Raw genomic sequence first — 19,092 nt, forward strand, 5'->3', positions numbered from 1 at the left:
AAAACTCCGTGCCTTCGCTGCAGAAACCAATGAATGATTTAGATGATTATTGGCCAGTTTGTGGCACTAATATCCCAGCAGGCATCCCCGCTGATGCACTTGTAGGTCATTGTTCAAATGCACAGTGGTTAGTAACAACACACATGCACAGTGTCACTGTCACTAAGTGTGTCCTGTGGGGAACTTAAAGAACTCCAATATAGCAGTGCATTGTGGGCCAAGTCCCTCAGGGCCAGACACTTCCCCCTCTTCATCCCAGACACCACACCGGCTGGATGCTACGAGAGTTTGGCAGCGTGTGCTTATATTAGCAGCTGTTATGGAGTTCAACAAAACCTCTCAGTGGACACATCTCACTTACTGACACCTTTTGGCAATTTTATATTCTTTGAATATTTTTATGTTTAGGTTGTTGTTGTTTTTTTACGTAGGTGTTGAATTTGCTTCTATGCAGGTATGTAGTTGCCATTTAAAATCAATTGTTTGAATGTGGTATGACATTGAAAAGTTGTTTTTATTTTTCATTTTTTGCTCCCTCAGACATTTGGGATTATTTACTTTCCAAAATGTCAAAGGTCAACCTCATTGTGACATCATAAGCTCTGTAACTCAAGAACCCAAGGAACTATGTGACCATACTTTAAACTTGGTTGGACGCTGAGTCTGTGAGACATTAATCCAGGTTCTCTTCACTAGCCATTTTGTTTTTAGTGGACATGAAAATGCAGAAATCAGTCTTAAACCTACACTAGAACACACACACACACAACCACACACACACACACACATCATAAATCACTCATCAGACATGCAGGCGTTGATGCGGTCTGAGTCTTTGAGTCAAGTATTAGTTATCAGGGCTTTCTTTCTTACTTTTTATGATAAACACGCAACAAATAAGGAGAGCTTACAAGAACTGTCTGACCGCCAAGACACAAATGCAGCTGGTTTTACTTCACTGTTCTTCAAAAGAGGAAGTATACAGTACCTTCCCTCTACATGGTGTATAGTTTGAATGTAAAATGACATTTTATTATTCTTTGCACTGCATTACTTTGTACTCTGTCTCTCTTTGAAGGAAAAAGGATGAAAACATCATCAGTTGGTCATTAGAAAAGCTTTTATTTATCGTACACACTGACGCAATACTGTAAACGCCTTTTGGCTGTGAGTGTGCTGGGGGAATTTCTTTCGAGAAAGAAAAGAGAACCTTCTGGTTTCACAGGTGTTTATCTAAGTTTTAATTCAGTCGAGTGAGACATTTGCGGTCATGTGCATTAAGGTGTGACAGAGCTGAAGATTAAAAAAGGACCAAATTGAATTCGGCAGATGTTGGTATTGTGTTCATTTGCACATAGTGTCACAAGCACTTATGAAAGACTTGGTTTACCAATTTGTGGATCAAAGCTGGAATGGAGAGATTTTTTTTTTAAGGGCTATCCTCACCGAGAACATGAACCACAACGCTAACAATAAATATATGGTTTCTAAAATCCCCCTAATGTAAGTTAGTGAGTGCGTAAGTACAGTTTATATTGCACCTTTTACAGTTATAGGCTCACAAAGTGATTTACATTAAGAGACGAAAGGGCTTTTCACAGCAATAAAGATTTATACCTTTGGACCAATGTTGTGAAAAATGGAAGCAAAGACCTTAAGATCCATGTTCCAGCAGCGGTACATTCATAGCATGGATCTTGAAAAGAAAATAGCAACTAATACATGTATCTCTCAGGAGTACTAAAACGTATATTGGTCTATGGGTACTAAAATGTAACTTACCTATTGAACTCAACAGCTCTCCTGGCCCCCCTCGGTGCGGCTCAGATCTTTGTCTTGACAGTTAAGCAGGTAGACAAATTACAGCAACGCGCTCTTCAGTTGAGGCGATTCTGTTTGCTGTTGTGGTGAGGCCTACAATATCCACTTAACAAGCATTTCTGAATCCGTATTTTTATTTTTGATAGTGGTCATACCTGGTGGTTCACGGAACTTGGTTGGTCACAAGGTGATGTTAAGCATCGTATGGATGCGTCACACGGTATTTTTTATTTTTTTTATATATACTCAGTCAGGAAGAGGAGGGCGGTTTCAGTGAAGAGGTGACAAGAAGTCCTGCAAGTAAGCAAAAGATGACGGCAGTGGTAGATCAAACATTTCAAGATGTAGCTGGTCAGATGTGGAGGACTGGTGTAAAGAGGATGAAGGTTTAGATGAAAGAATGAATGACGAATGCTAAACAGGCTGGACGGTTGTAGGGAGGGACAGCTGGTATGACAGATAGCAAGATGTACTGGAAGGTTCAATAAATGATGAATTATTGATTCAGTGACCGGCAGGCAGCAGGAGCATTGTTCTAAGCACAGTTTAAATTAATAATCGCTGTTATTTACCGAGCTTTAATCGAACTACAGGCTGTTGGAATAATTGCCCTGAATTTCATTTGAAGGTAGTTTCAACATATATTCAAATGTATGGAAATTACATTTAAATTTTAGCCATCACAAAAAAAACAAAACCCTCACATTCAAATTTGTTCATCCATTTTTAGAGACAAATGTTTGAGAGAGAGAGAGAGAGAGAGAGAGAAAGAGGGGCACAGGCGCATTGTGAACAATGCGGCTGTGGGCGGGTGAGTGGGAGGATGGTTGAGGAGATGCCGAGTGTTAGATCCACTCAGCATCGCCTCTTAAGTATCTCATCCCTTCATCTCACCATCCAACTATACATCCTCCCACCATCCCCCTATACCTCACAATACAGCACCTTTAATGATAAGAGCAAACAACGACAATAGCCCATTGTTGAACTTCCAGCAGGATCCACACAAACTCTTACAATCTTATCGATATTAGCACTGTAAGGTGATGGTTTCAGGAGCCTCCTTACATTCCGTTTTTTTGTTTTTTGTTTTTCAATGTTCATTCCACTGCCATTTTCTATTCACACTTGTTGCGTCTTGAACGCGTCTGGATCCGGTGTGAAGGAATACGCTTTCTGAGTGCTTTGCCGTTTCCTACTGAGGACATCAACTCCTAAACTATGTTGCTGAGCTTTCACCACAGCACTCTGTCACTCACACAGCAGTGAATGTAGATCAGCAATAGTAAGTGAGACAGTCTGTTATCAGACTGTTAATCAGCATTAACACTGTGTTGTGTTTGTTTTGTTATTTCGCTGTAATTGTTACCAGTATGTGTGCTTAGGTGCCGGTACTACATGGCGAGGATGAAGCCTTAGTCATATCTTATGAAGAAGTACACATTTTAGAACGATGCCGGCTCAAAATCCCAAAGGTGTGTGATGGAACCGGATTCAAGTTGAGGCCCTGTGGGGTGAGTGGCGGACGGGAAGAGTGAGAGATAAGAGTGAACAGAATCAAGAGGAGGAGGTGGTGATGATGAAGAGGAGCGTGTGGGAGGTCCGATGTGTTAGAAGACAAAAGGCTCTGAGGATGACGGGCAAACTGGAGAGAGAAGGAGAGGATGCGGCTCATCTGAAGTGTTTACTCGCGTAGGTACGGCAGCTGAGAGTGTCTGGGAGGAGAAGAGCCCCAGAGATGCAGGAGGATGAGGGCTTTTCTCGCTGCGACAGAAACTAAGAAGCACAATCAGGGCCGTGTCATAGATGATTGAGTGCAGTTTCTCTGGTTTATATTTATTGACGCACTCTCCGACGGTGCCTCAGCACAGGCTGTCAAAGGGGGCCCTTCTTCTTTGGTTCTGTTGTTACTTTTATAATGTTTCTAGACAATGTAAATGTTTGGGTAGCCCCTCAGATCAAAGCTGTGATCCCTTCAAAGAGGATGTTTGCTGTGATCTGAGGATTTATACATTTTTCATCTCAGATAAGAACATCCTTGGGGGCTTCATTGTTTGGATGATTCAGAAGACTTGCGATGCTCACTGGGGTGTGTCGTGCGTGCGTGCGTGTGCGCGCGCGTGTGTGTTTGCTTGCGTGTACGCGTGAGAAATGGATATATAGAAACAAAGCAACAGATGCAGAGAGCTCATCCTTCCCAGCTTGTCAGACTATGCTTAGACCAGCTTAGTACTGGTTGAAAATGCCAGGAAGATGTATTTTCCTGTTATCTGACTAAAATGACAAGACCATAAATTCAGGTTTTACTTTTCGATTACATTTGTGGCATCCAACAATCACGAAGACAAGATAGAACAAAATAAAATGACAATTGTGTTGCTGCATTCTGTACTGCAATCATGCTCTCATTCTTTATACATACAGGGCATAATTTTTTGGTAATTTTATGCATCTGGTGGGCTGCATCATTGAGTGTGGAGGGAAAAAGAAGCCACATATCAATAGAGAAGTGTTCGCAAGACTCCTGTGGTCAGAGTAGTAGCTCCAATGAATTGTCATGAAGGTGAACAGTGACATCACCGACCAGGTATTTCAGCCAAAAAGAAAAAACATTTGACATTTTTCTGAATAGGAAAAATTAATTGACTCATTGATGGACGAATAGTTTCACATCTGTGACTTTATTCTATAAACTCTCCGTGTCGCATGATGAAAATAGTGATCTCCTCCTAAAGGTTCCAATGTTTTGTGTCTACAAGGGATTTTTTTTGATAAACAATAATTCAAACCACACCACGAACTCATCACTCCTTCATTGCTGTTGTCAATAACCTGCTTCTTGTTACAAACTAAAAATGAGGAACTTTTTTTGTTTGTTTGTTTGTTTTTTGGTTTCAACCCGATATTTTCCATCAAATAACTTCACGTGATTATTACTTTCGAGCTTTCCTGTCACCGGCCTGAAATTCCAAGTCATCAGCGATATCAGAAGATGATGACACACGTGGATTAGAGTCAGACCAAGCTAGTTGTTTATTTCAGTCAAACAACCCTCTCCACCTGAGACTTTCATCTTGGCCTCGGGGCTCAGATGAAACACGCAGGACCACCTTGCACACAGCGTGAGGACTGGCCCCTCGAGTTTCAGGGGTCCGCTGTGTCGTTTGCAACTCCCCTGTTTTTAATTAGCTCCTTCAATGGGGAACATGGCAGCAGAATTGCAGCCCTTGAGGTGATTTCGACAGAAGATTTCTTTTCTGTTCCGGTGCCCCTACACACTCCTCATAGGAACATGGGGAATAATCGACATGCTCAGAATTACAGACCCTTAATTAAAATGCTGCCGCTCTTGTGAATTTTTTCTTTCTTTAAAGCTTCGTCCATTTTTCTTTTCTTTTCTTTTTTTTTTTTTTTGCAAAGTTTACTTTGGAGCACAAACTCTGATTGTTAAGCCGTGAATACGATTAATTTCTAAGCTATTCAAGAGTTTTTGAGTTCTCTCTTTCGCTGTTGGTGGAAACACCGAGCGGGATTTCACGTCGTTGCAGCCGCCACATCTCTGGCTACTCTTTTTACAGGCGGTAGAATGTGAGAGCGCTACAGCCCCGAACGCAAACAATATTCACTCCATCTCCTCGTAATGTCAGTTAGTGCATTCCGTCTGTTAAAACCAGATTAGGCTCTCAGCTTGGTGTAAGAGATCCATTACCCAGCATGTGTGTGTGTGTGTGTGTGTGTGTGTGTGTGTGCGCATGAGTAATAGATGGCGTTTTGAGGTAATTGATTTGGGTGGAGGCGGTATCTGAGGCACGCTGAAATGGAGAAACCAAGTAGAGAAGCGGTGAGAGAGATGAGCCCAGAGCCAATAAATTTGAAGAAATACAGGGTTAAGAAAAGGCATAAAAAGACAATACATAGAGATCAATACGTAGAGAGGCTGCGGGGAGAGGGAGAAAAAAGACAATACAGTCAGGCCAATAGATGATGGCACAGATACAGCGAGGCAGGGATGGATTTCCTTTGTGCGAGCTTGATCCTGATCTTGCTTCAGGTCTGCCTACAGAGATGTTCTCTGTCTTAAAAAAAAACAACAAACACCTGTAGAACAGATGCTCCCATTGTTGTTGTTGTTGTTTTTTTGGGGGGGGCTAATATTTCCCCTGATAACACTCCCAACTTTTGTCCATCTCATATGAACGTACGCTCAGTAATAAATGCCGATGTTTACTGAAGCTGTGCAGTTTATCTGAAACCAAGAACTACATGCATTGATCTATTGTACATTATGTCTGATAACTCCGTCTGTCTGTGTTTTGAGGGGCTGCCAAGTAGACAGAAGCTTTGATGTAGGATGAAAGAAGTGAACAGGTCAGGGGAGGTTTACAGATGTTTTTTTTTAGTTGCCTCCACAGCTGCTCTCTGCACAGCTGATATTGTTCTGGTGCATTTGGATTTGATGGCCTCAATTCAGCTGACACCTGCGTGAATACTGATGCAGGTAAAACAGCATTTTAGTCGTTTTCAACTTTTTATAGTTTGGCAAACATGGAGGGAGCCAGCGAAACATGTAATAACAGTTCTGGAATGAATCAAACCAGGGATGTTTTATCATTATTCTTAATTATGCCGGTGGAAGAATAATTTTATATCATCTTGAGCTTTTGAGGTCAAAGTATCATTCGTGATGTCTGAGGCTTTTTGTGTGCTGCCCTTCCACTCAAACCTATCAGCACTGCTCTCAGTGCGTTTAATGGAGCCTTGCTATGTTTTATTTTTCGACCTTGCGGAATTTCTTCTCTCCACTGATCGACAAATTGATTTTAACGTAGAATAAAATATCAAAAGTGGGCTTTCTGCTTTTGGGGGTGCAACAGGCTTAATATGGTCTATGAATAGCCTCTAAGGACAACAGCTAAAAATCGGTGTGGTCAGAAGATGAACCTGGCTTCCTCTTCCCTTTGAATCTGTACAAGAAATCAGTTCGAAATGAAAGACAAGGACAGGAGAGTTTTCACATCTTTTCACTCTGCCTCTTCACCAGAAACCTTCTATAAATTAGATTCTGTATTCACAGTGATAATGAGGCAACGTCCATGTCCAACTTGAACATAATCAGGGCTGTTTTTTGAAATGAAGCCCAAGGTTAGCGTTTGAGGAAAAGGGGTATTTATTGGAAAGAATCGTCTTTATGAGAAATGAAACATTAAGGATTACTGTGGCTGGGGTTGGTCCTGCTGTATCACAGTCAAGCTGGTTCAGTGGTAGCGATGTAAATGATAAGGTGTGTATGTGTGTGTCACGGTGCATCCCCCCCCCAACATAGTGGCTCCTTTTTGGCTTTCTAGCTAATGTGTTGTCTTTCTCTCTGTGTAATTGTCTGTCTGTCTGATATTTTGGTTTGCACGTCCAAAACTTTCTTTCATCGTATTTTATTTTTTCACTTTGCCACATTCGGCCGGTCATTTCTTTGGTTTGCTTTCCATGTGAGGTTTTTTTTTTTGTGCATGTTCTTTGACTGTGTGTTTGCATTTTCCACCAACTTCTGTCTACCTGTTACATGCTCTTCAATGTCTGCTTTAAATGTATGTTTGTGTGTGTTTGTGTTTGTCTCTCACATGTCCCCGTCCATTTATGTCTGTGCATATCTTTTTTTGTGTTTGTTTTTGTCGTCTTGTCTTTTCCCCTTGTCGCTGTCTCCATAATGTCCCCTCCTCCAGCCTTTGTGACTTTGCTGAACGGGGACCAGGCTCAGGATGCCATCCGCTCCCTCCATCACAGCACTGTCCGGGGTCGCTTGATCAACGTCACCCTGCAGCCTACAGACTCCCTGCTCTGCCTCACCAACCTGCCCCACACCTTCACCGCCCAGCAGTTTGAAGAGCTGGTACGCTCCTACGGAAACATCGAGCGCTCCTTCCTGGTGTACAGCGAACTGACGGGCCACTCCAAAGGATACGGGTTTGTTGAATACATGAAGAAGGACTCTGCTTCTCGGGCACGTTCTGAGTTGCTGGGCCGACCACTGGTGCGTTTGAGTAGCTACAACAATCTTGACTTGTTTGAGTATTTATTGCTGTTCTGCTACATTTACAGTAATTTAAGAAGATAGATGGAGCTGAAGGATGATAAAAAGCATTTGAGTTTATTCGAACGGGTTATGATTTTATTTTTATTAATATGCCGACCCCTGAAAATGCTCCTGTAAGGGATTTTGAAAGATTTGACATGATTCATTTGGTTTAATTTGAACAAATAACTGAAGATGAACTTACATATTTTTAAATGACATGGTTGTTTGTCATTTAACCACGTCTACACCCAAAACAGTCCAGTCATCAAAAGAGTGGAGGACAACTGCACTGATTAGGGTTAGAGCATTTAATCAGTACAAATATGGTTTTAAATTAGTGTGAGAACATGAAAAAAGTTTGAAGTGTAAAAAAGAAAAAGGCCAAAAAAAAAACACTTTGTTGGATCTGTAGGCAAGCTGAAGTCAAGTTTTACTGACCTTATATTAGTGAAAACGGACAGAAGCAATGGATGGAGGTCTAGCTCAAGCTGGCTGCCAGAGCTGAGAGTAGACAAGCAGATCAAGTCATATTTATCTTCAATTAATGCATCGCTGGGGCTTATGATGTGGTGAAGGACTCTGGAAACAGTTTAGGATCCTAATGACTTGATTTGATCGCATTTCTCTGATTGTGCAGGGCGATCGCTCATTGATGGTGCAGTGGATGGATGTCAACCAGCTTAGCCAGGAGGAGAACCTGCACTCTAAGTGTCTGTGTGTGGACCGGCTGCCGTTGGACCTCTGTGACTCTGAAGAAATGACCCAACTCTTCTCGGAAACCTATAAACCGGTGTTCTGCCAGGTAGGTACAGCTGCACTTCTTTGCTTCTCATATTGTCCATCATGACAGTTACATGAGCAACTTATCGTATGATCACACACACACACACACACACACACACACACACACACACACACACACACACACACACACACACACACACAGAACAAACATTGGCCAAAAAGTGCTCTAATTGTTTTTTGTGAATACTGCATAATTATAGCCAGAGGGTTTGGAAGGATAAACCCAACTGAGTTTCAAATCTACATTCCATTTCCTCCCTGTGGGAACATTAAATCTAAATGAAAGCAGAGTGCTCACTTTTGTGAATGAGAAGATACATAGTTTGGCAGCGACTCGTGAGTGGCAACTGACCGCTTGTGAGTTGGATTGAAGGGGACCCGTCCAAAAGGACAGCTGCTACGGACGCATTGATGTAAACATGAGTGAAAAACTCCCTTCTTAACCAAAAAACAAAGATGAGACGATACTCGGAGAGGACTTAGGTCATCTCATGTCTGTGATGGGAAACCAAGGCGATCAGTTTAGTTTCTCAAATTCTGCTTTTCATTTTCCCTCTCGTATCTCAGTGGAAATTTTTATTCATCCCTCACTGAAACAATTCCCTCCCTCTTCACTCTCATGTTTAATTGAACATCGATAGGTGCTGATGCAAAATTTAAGGGTCATCGTCCTATTGGCCACGCTCTCACTATCACTAAGCAACTGTTTCCATGGTGAGGTGTGGCTGCTGACACCAGCTCCACCCTTAAACTCCACTCTTTTGTTTTTTGTCCTTCTTCTTCTCTTACTTGCTCAGTTCAGCAGTGTTACATAGCATCCTGCTCTGCTACATCCACTCCTCCCCCACATGCCCATTTAGACATCACTCAAAGGGTATCTGTCATCTCCTGCATTTCCAGTTTTAGCTCCACCCCTCGGCCCTCTCCCACATAGAAATCAATACAACCACATCATCCTGGTCCCGTGGTGCTTTGTGGGTGTTAAGCTCATGTTGCTTCACTGTTGCAGAGCCAGCAGGCTTTGACCTATGGTTCAGTGTTTTTTTTTATGTACTGTACAGTGTGTGCCTGTGTGTGTGTGTGTGTGTGTGTGTGTGTGTGTGTGTGTGCGCGCATTACTGCAGTTCAGCATGTACTTAACGCACAAAGCCTATGAAACCCTCAACACTAATAAAAGACACAGAAATGTTATAGACAGTTCTAGTAAAACGTTGAAGGTGATTTTTGAATGAGTAACCACGTATTCACCCTTTGACTATCCAGTGTCATTTTAAGCCCTACTACATACTGTGTAAAGATGGAGTTTAGTTATCTTGCACAGTCGGTTAACCACAGTCACTGGGAACTGCGTTAGATGAAGACGCAGCATTTTGTTTGGTGTGTCAACCTCAACCTCAACAGTCTCTAAACATGAAATCACATCCCAGCAGCTGAGGGTGGGAGGCTGCTGAGGCTGGCAGCAATGAACCAGTTGAACCAGTAAGTCGATAGAAGATACAATTTGTTTGTATTACATTACATTTTTTCAGGAACAAATCGGTAATTGTCGGCTAGTGTGTGGCCCAGTGTTTTCCTACTGCATTTGTTTTAAAATATTTAGAAACTGTGTTTTCATACTTTGGCATAAATGTACAATTGATTATTTAGCTTAATTTAGAATATCTATATATGTATTTACATTAATTCTTGTCCTGCTACTGGGGACCTGTCCAGGATACCCCAGGTCTCTCCCAGTGACAGCTGGGATAGGTCCCCAGCGGTATAGACGATGCATGCAAGGATGGATGGATGGATTGGTGTTGTCTTACTCTAGAGGTGTAAGAAAACACAGCAGAGCCATTGTGGGTTGCTGTGGAAAAGTTTGCATCCCCTTGAAGCTCAACAGTTGATTGTGTTTTGTCTGCAGCAACAGTTTGCCAGCTTCTCAGGTGTGATTCTCCTGGGATGTGATGGCTTTAACATGCAAGGAACCACAGTGCGCTGTCACTACTCAGCTGTAAAATACTGAAATGTCAATATTGAGACCTCAGGAGATGAGTAAAGGATGAGGGACTCTGGAGGATCTTTTTATGGTCTTTTTATTTTCATCATGGACCCATGCTAATATTTCCATTTCTTGATATGTAGATCCTTTAGGAGCCTGGTTATATGTTTCCATTATATTTAAAAGAAGCTGGTCCACTTGGTCTGCATGCTCATTTGTCCTGGGCCATTACTTATGATTTGCTGTTGTTGATGCTGGCCTCTCTTACATAAACCTTTGTCTTCAACCATGCATGTTGGCAGCCTTGTTGTCACTTTACCTCTGTTCAAAGTGCACTTAACCTGTAGTCTTGGCCCTGAGAGCTATAAATCGGCTACCCATGAAAGGGCCCTCCAGGCAGCTCTTTAGCTTGAGTCAGCCAGGGAAGGTGGAGGGAGGAGAGGGTAAAAATGTCAACCATATTAGAGGGAAGGACATCCGGATGGAGGCGGTAAGCTAAGATGTGATGAAGGGGAGGACAAAGGATGGAGCTGAGAATGCCAGACCTTTAAAAAAAGAAAGAAAAGAAAAAAAGGATGGAGTTGTTTTTCTGATAATTATGACAGGGGTCAGGTCTAACACGGAGACAGACTGAGAGAGATGGGAAAGGAGAGTTGGGGTGAAATGGTGACCAGGATTTAAAGTGTTTCATATTTGCAACAATTAATGTTGTAATGATGACAGAGAGCAAAAACACCCTCTCAAATTAAGACCAATAGAAAATATAATATAACATGCTCCACCCCTCAGTCTTCTTCTCCTTCATAAACACACCTGCTCTTTCCCACTCGTTCACCACTCTTCATTAGGGGCTTTTCTGTTCAAGTCGTCACTGCGTCTTGTACCTTTCTTCATAGACAGCTGTGACATGTATGACGTGACCTCATCACTCGGTTCAGAAAAAAAAAATGACATGACCGTTTAAACTTTCCTCTTTCCTCACATACACACACAGACTGACAGGGGTGTTCCTTTGCGTCTCAGTCCCATCAGTGTTTTAGTCAGCATTTCATGGCTGACTGGAGGTCAGGAGCTGTCAGACACTCTGGTTTCCAGTTTAACGGCTTTGGTTTCTGCATTCATCCACACGCAGGCATTTGGGGGGGAAACTAAGCGTTTATTATGAAATTGTTTATCTTGTAACTGTATGTGGTTGAGTCTAGACATATTTTTTCCGACTTATTTCTGCTGTCTTATTCTTTCCATACCTACCTACCTAACATAAATCCAGAGCTGTACTTTCCAGCTCAGCTCCACAATCACCACAGTGCAACCCAAAGCCATGGCCTCAGATTTGGAGGCACAGACTGGACTGCTTCACAGTGTTACACCCCCATGCCCCAGCAAATGCTGGAGGTCAATCTTATGAAGCCAAAAGTACCACATCATTCTGGTGTGCCAGTCCACAGGCCACTGTCCCAAATCACCATGCAACATTGAGAGAGCTTGTCAGCCTTCAACACCACCTCAGAGACCTCCATCAGGGATATGGTGCCATGACTGGGTCAAGTGTTCCACTGACCATGGCACAATATGACCCCCAGTCAGGGTCAGTAGTTCTCCTGCCCTGCTGAAAACAAGCCTGGATCAAGTTTGCTTCCACTTAACTAAAATGTCTGATGGTTTTCCCAGAACCTCTCAGGGACCTCCTGAGACTCTTTTTCCATGACCTTCCCAAAGTCCTCCCACACCCAGGCTTCTGGTTCAGCAAACATTAAAGCTGCCGGCTCCCCGCTTGCTTTCGGAGACCTGAAAGTATTCTGTCTTCCACTGCAAGAATGGGGCTGCACTGTAATCTGCTGCTGAGTGTTTATACACAAGCAGCAGTCAGAGCCAGGTGGTGGGCCTTGCACAACAATGGTTGTGGAATAGATCCAGACCTGGGCCAGGGTAGGGGTGTTGTCAGGGATGTGGGACGCTTTTGCAGCCTCAGTAGAGGGGCCAGGAGAGGCTTGTTCCTTTTGATCTATTGAAACATTGAGATGTGACCTTCAAAATCCCTGATGTTTGATTTTCATTTTCTGGTAGGTCAAAAGCATTCAGACTTATCTGAATGAATGGATGTCTGGTGGCTTTGAATTAAAAAGAAGAGTAACTTCAGGGTTAGCAGTAGAAAGCCTGCAGTAAAACAGGCCATAAATAGACTGGGATCCATCTGTGCTGTCTGGCAGGCAAGGATGCTCAAGTTAAGTCCATGTATTGACAGCCAAAATATATACAGCACCTTTTTGTTTTATTCAGTAATTACTTTTTTCCCTCTTTACATAAATTATGACATATTTTTTATGACAGGCCTGATTTTGATGATACAACCAACATGAATTTTCTTAAATTTTTATGAACACATTTAAAAAAAAACAAAAAAAACACATAATTGCAGAGGAACGGATCGCTGTCATATCATCATCTACTCAAGGCTGTGGTATTACTTGCATATTTGCATGAAAGTGGCATCTACCATTCCTAATTCCTGTAATCATTTTGCTACAATTTATCTATTGCGATGTGTCCGTCTCAGTCCACTTAAAGAACAGCACAGTCCTCAAACCAGGTCCATTATGTCACACTGTTCCTTCATGGCGCACTGAATCTCCTTGAATGTTTTATGTTCAATCAGCAGTTGCTGATATGGGTCCCTGCCTGATTAAGATTGTTGGTGTGGGTCTGAATGGAGATGGAATTTTTCCTAAAGTGTGAGTGCAGCTGCAGAAGGATTTGTATGGGTAATCACACACACACACACACACACACACACACACACACACACACACACACACACACACACACACACACACACACACACACACACAAAGCTGATGATAGCTTGTGAATCCATTGTAATATAGAATAAATATATTTTTCAGAATACCAAATTTCACAAAAGTCTTCTCTGTTGAAGTTAAACATCATTTGCAAGGTTTTGTTTGTCTTGTCTTTTCTGGTTAATATCCTCCATCATCAACCTCCCTGATTCTCTGCACCCATCAGTCAGTCAATCACTGGTGTTTTTCCCCCCCTCTCCCTTCTGGCCTCCACACTCTCTCCTTTTCATCCATCCATCCATCCATCCATCCATTCCTGAAGTGGTAGAGTGGTCATTTCCATACAGTTTGCTTAATGTATGCTGATGATAATAGCCTATCGACCCACTCCTCCACACATATATCCATTTTCCTCCCTCATTCTCTCCAGCCATCCTCTACTCAGACCGGAGGTAACAGCAGACAAATGAGTGGAGGAAAGAATTGGAGGGCCACTTGATTGAACGCTGATGGTAACAGGCGTCAGTGCTCAGCCTCAGCACATTTGTCTTGTACCAATTTGTATTCTGTTGATTTCTGCAAAAAAAACATCCGATATGATTGCCTTTTGTAAGTTGTTACATGTTAATTAACGTGTAATTGCGATCACAAATCTTCTGAAACATGGTGCTTTTTGTGGCTGGTATAATGTATTGTGCACAGGAAGCATTCACACAGTAGGAAACCCGATTTCCGGTAGCCGCATGAAGCCAGCCACTGACTGACTGATTCTCAGATATTTAACCTCTTGTGGGCTTGTTACCACCTCACTCACCTACCTGCCGTTCATGGGAGTCAAGCGTCCATGGCTTCATGGATGGTCAGAATGAGTACATTGCTGGTGCCTTTAGTGCGTATGTTTTTTTGTCAGTGGGTAGAAGCCAGAATACCTGGAGAAAATCTACACAGATTGTGCACATAAAGTTGGCCAGGGGTCTTTTCACTGTGAGGCGACAGTTCTAACTGTGGCATCACTGGGCCACCCACCATAAGCCATTAGCTCTTAGCAATTGTCAGTACCTAATATGATCCATCAGCTACAAGCTATTAGTCCGCTTGCATTATTTAGCTGCTCCATACAAACTGGAAATGACTGAATGTTCATGACAGATAAAGCAATCTTCCTCTGAAGCGATGCGACTGGTCAGAAGTAACTGCTGGCCCAGAGAGACCCGCTTCTTGATCAGTAACCATCAAGAAAATGCGCCAACATTGTTCTCACAAGGCAAGAGGACTCACTGTATGTTGCTGTTGAATCGGTGGAAGATTCAGTATAGCTAAGTTCAGATATGTCACCATTTTTTGATACTTACCAGCAGAAGCCTCTTATGTGTGGTGGAGCTTCTCCCTGGGGCAGAGCAGGAAGTGCAGTAGGATGTATCTCCTGTATCCTGTCAGTTTCGATCTATCCCTTTTGACAAAAGAAACTGAGATAAGCTTCTTTTACTGCCACCATAACAACATTATCAACTACTGTCTGCTAGACACACAGACACAAACTTCCAAGTAGAAAGGTCTTGGTTCTTGTAACATTTTTGACCTCAGTTTTGTCTGTAAGTTCTTCTTGATGGGGACTTTTGGAGCACATCAGTATGATATATATGTTTTGACTGTTTGGAAGGTTTGCTGTTGGGTGGATGGTTATTTCATACAAACATATAAAATGAATTTATCAGTTTATTACCGTTCAAGGATGAAGCCATGAACTTGGGGCAGACATCAAAAATAGACACATTTCTGCTTGTGCTGAGGATTTCTTTGAGGATAGAATAAAGGTAGTGGTGCATAGGATTTTGAGCATGGCTGAGAATTCAAAGCAGCATTATATTTATTTAAAATCACTGGTAGTGTAAATGCTTTGGTTCATCTGGAGTCATTATTTAGTTTATTTTGGATGAGGCAGGGACATCTGGTTCCTCCCTAATTGTTGCCAGTTGGAACAAACTGGTTCAGAATACCGGGAATAGCTAATTATTCTGTGTTTTAGAGACAGGCTTTTTATTCCAATCAAACATGTAAACAGGATGTATAACGAGCTTGTGTAAGTCAACCTCATGATAATGAGACTATCGTTGTCTTCAACAGTGTCAAATTTCAAGCTACAGATCTCATAGAGGGGAAGAAAATCAAGCGGTGACACAGCCAGTCACACTGAAGCTTTCTATCATGACGACCAAAATAACGAGCATGTCCACAGACTTTATGAGGACACTGATAATGTAGAGGAGGAACTTTACAGGTCAGGACTTCCATGAGCGTGATGTTGTTGAGAAACACAACTGCAGGGAAGCTATCCTAGACTCCATTACCACCATAGATGGTGTTCGGACAGTTCAGGCAAGCAGGAATGAATCTGGCATTAGATGGTACCACCCTGCTCAGATTACTAAAGGAACGTTTCCTTTGTCAAGCCACTGAACTGTCAGCTGTAGAGCTCTCGTTCCATCCATACAACATACTCCGTGGCTACAGGATTCCACACTCTGCAGCTTAGTACTTAAGTTATGATCTCCCCTGATAATGTAAGAATTAAAATGACTTAAAAAATAATTTGTCATTACTGAATGCAAATTTTTTTTCTCACCTGTCTTGCAGCTGGCTCAGGATGAGGGCAGCCCAGTGCGAGGTTTCGGTGTGGTGGAGTATGAGAGTGCCGAACAGGCTGAGGCAGTGCTTATAGAGATGGACCGGACACTGGTGGGAGGACAGGAGGTCCGTCTGTCACTCTGTACCCCCGGCACCTCAGGGAGAAGCACCCTGGCTGCGCTCATCGCTGCCCAGGGTATGGTGAGTATGACGCACACACGGAAAGCACAGACCATTTTATGTTACAGTCTGGTTTGACCTTCATACAGAAATTAAATCCAAAGAAAATGCAAACCCATAGATGCTGGAGAGAAGAAATTGTGTTGAAATCAATGTTAAAAGACTGAGTGAGTGCAGTCATTAGAGCTCAAGTAGAAATTAGGATCGCCTTCTGTTGTCTTTGTTGATATTCTTTCTTCATCTAAATCCAACAGCATTTGAAATGACTGAATTCCCACTTACACAGACAACTGCTGTAAATGGTGGTCCAGAACACCTCGGAACCTGGTGTCTGGCCCTATTCAGACCGGGTAAGATCCACTGTGATCGAGTGGATCCTGAGGTCAGATCACTGTTGAATACATTCAGAGGTCGTCTGGGCTAAATTCTCTTATTAACGTGTATGCAAATGCTTCCTGGGCTACACTGAAGGACCACCTCATCAGCTTTTCTCCTTTGTTAAAGCAGAAATACCACTGATGAATGCTGGGAAGGGGGCTTTTTATCACAACGTCTGAGCTGATAATACGTTAAAGGTACATCAAACATCTGGCGTGGCTTTGTCAGGAATACAAACCAACCTTGCATTATTTTGATTTCTTTCTCTTCCGCTGTTAATTTCCAGCAGGAGGCTTGTCAATACCACCCGTGGACAGGGCTGTAGACGCTATGGTTCGGGCAGCAGTTTATTAACTGTACACACACTTCATAAGCTTTCATGTGCATTTATTTTTCAAGCCATTGCCAACTAGTCTTTGCGCATTCAATGCTCTGAGGTGTAGTGAGGTTTGACAATGTTGCACATGCATGAAACCCCTGTGGCAGAAATAGTACTTGTAGCTGTGGTATTCCCTCCTACACAACTTGGTGGCAGAGAGGCGCTGACATGATAATTATAGTTCAATCGTCTGATTAGGCTCCTCCACTGTCTCCTGCTGCCTGGAATCATCCACAGTCACAGCCCACCACGCAGTATGAGACGCTTACACACAAACTTTCAAGTAGAGGCACACCAGCAGACGCACACGCACAAACACACACACACACACACACACACACACACACACACACACACACACACACACACAAAAGATGTAAATACAAATGAAGGTTCATGGATTCATATATAACCTGGGACTCACTGGTGTCAGGGTTTCCATACAAAAGTAGACTGCTGTCCAATTTTCAAAGCTCTTGCTTGTCAAGCACAAGGTTTTGAGAGATTTGTACGTGTGGAATAGAGAGAGACCATTTGGGGCTGGCAGGTATTTCCAGATGTGCCGTCCTAGATATTTTCCACAAGCACAAAGAAACTGGAAAGGTTGAGAGACATTGCTGATGAAGCACCTTGTGTGCTCACTCTTGCCACAAATCTTTCTGCCTCAGTTCGATACGTACACACTCAAACTTCACTGTGTGATTGACTTTGATTGCAAAAGCCGTGAAACTTGGACTGCCGGCTACATTTGTATCTAAGAACAGCGCCTGTGAGTAGCAGGTTATATATAATCCATGTACCCTTGAAGGTTAACAAGTGATGGCTTTTTCCAACAAGTGATTGGAACTCTCATTTGTATTTACATCAACTCCAAATGGAGGTGGAAGTACCGCTACGGGAAAGGAACAGCTCAAAGAGTCATATTTGGAAATGCCAGTGGTGATGTTTGGGATGGGATGTTTACATGTTCAGCTAAAATTGAAGTGTATGTAAAGTTTCAAGTGTATAATGAAAAGTGTGATTATACCAGACGATACAGTTGAGAGTTTGCAAACCGACATTTCTTACAATTTTGCTGTTGTTAATCATTAACTCCTTTAGCTTCTAGCGGCAAGTATCATTCTGTTTTCCGAATGATGGTTTCTCCAAGATGTCATGGGGGGGGGGGGGGGGGTTTGAATTCATGAAATCGAATTTTGAGTAATTGATAAACCAGTCAAATTTTTTGGGTTAAGTGTCACTTACAAAATAAGATAACAATGAATCCTTCGGACCAATAGTACATCATTTCTTCCAGTCATTATGCAGTTCCATAAACTGTGATATTTTGAGAAAATTAGCATATCCTAAAAGTCTTCTAACTACCAGAATGGCCAGAGATTCTGAACTGCAGTGAAAAGGATGAAAACATTTGAGGTTGTGAGAACTACAAGGTTATATTAGCACCCTCAGGATGTTTTAGGATTATTGCAGTAAATGTGAGTCGCTAATAAAAGACATTCAGAAAAGAGATCAAGATCCGCTCCCTGCTACCGCTCTTCTCGAGGCAACTCTCTCATTTCTGGACTTGGTGAATGTGAACGCAGAGGACCAGATGGCTCCCTCCTCCCCTCTTCTCCCTCCATCCTTCTTTCTCTTTCTACTTACGCGATACTTCTCGCCTTCCCTTCTTTGCAGCTTTCTTACCTCCCTGGCATGTGAGGGTTTGTGTGTCAGTGTGTGGGTGTGTAGCTGGATTTTGTGCCAGTAGCCAAACAGACCAATACATGCTGACATTTTCTCCAGCAGAAGGAAAAGAAATGAGAGAGCTCTCCTCCTCCTCCTCCTCCTCCTCCTCCACCTCTACTCTTTTCCCTTGAAAGACACTGTCAGCCACAACCAGCATTGTTCAACGCTAGTGTTTCTCTCTGTCTCACTCACACACACACACGCACAATCTGCACTACACTCTGCTTTTCCTCTCTGGCTGACAGGCTAGAGTCAAACCCATTCCATCCCCATCAGTAATGCTCTCTCTTCAGGATGTGACAGGGAGGAAACAAGGTTGAGC

At 42.7% G+C, this 19,092-nt stretch overlaps 1 protein-coding gene across 1 annotated transcript in view; it reads left to right on the top strand.

Moving 5' to 3' along the window:
* The window catches only part of raver2 (ribonucleoprotein, PTB-binding 2), a 66,337-nt gene that overhangs the window by 29,961 nt on the left and 17,284 nt on the right, over positions 1–19,092 (top strand). The window contains exons 3-5 of the mRNA XM_086225077.1: positions 7,539–7,846; positions 8,529–8,693; positions 16,115–16,306. Coding sequence (XP_086081203.1) covers positions 7,539–7,846; positions 8,529–8,693; positions 16,115–16,306 — 665 coding nt within the window. The remainder of the gene's footprint in view (positions 1–7,538; positions 7,847–8,528; positions 8,694–16,114; positions 16,307–19,092) is intronic.

Source organism: Aulostomus chinensis, chromosome 14 (genome assembly GCF_037954235.1).
Source record: "Aulostomus chinensis isolate RoL2024-O1b breed Wild chromosome 14, RoL_Achi_v1.0, whole genome shotgun sequence".
Classification (NCBI taxonomy): Eukaryota; Metazoa; Chordata; class Actinopteri; order Syngnathiformes; family Aulostomidae; genus Aulostomus; species Aulostomus chinensis.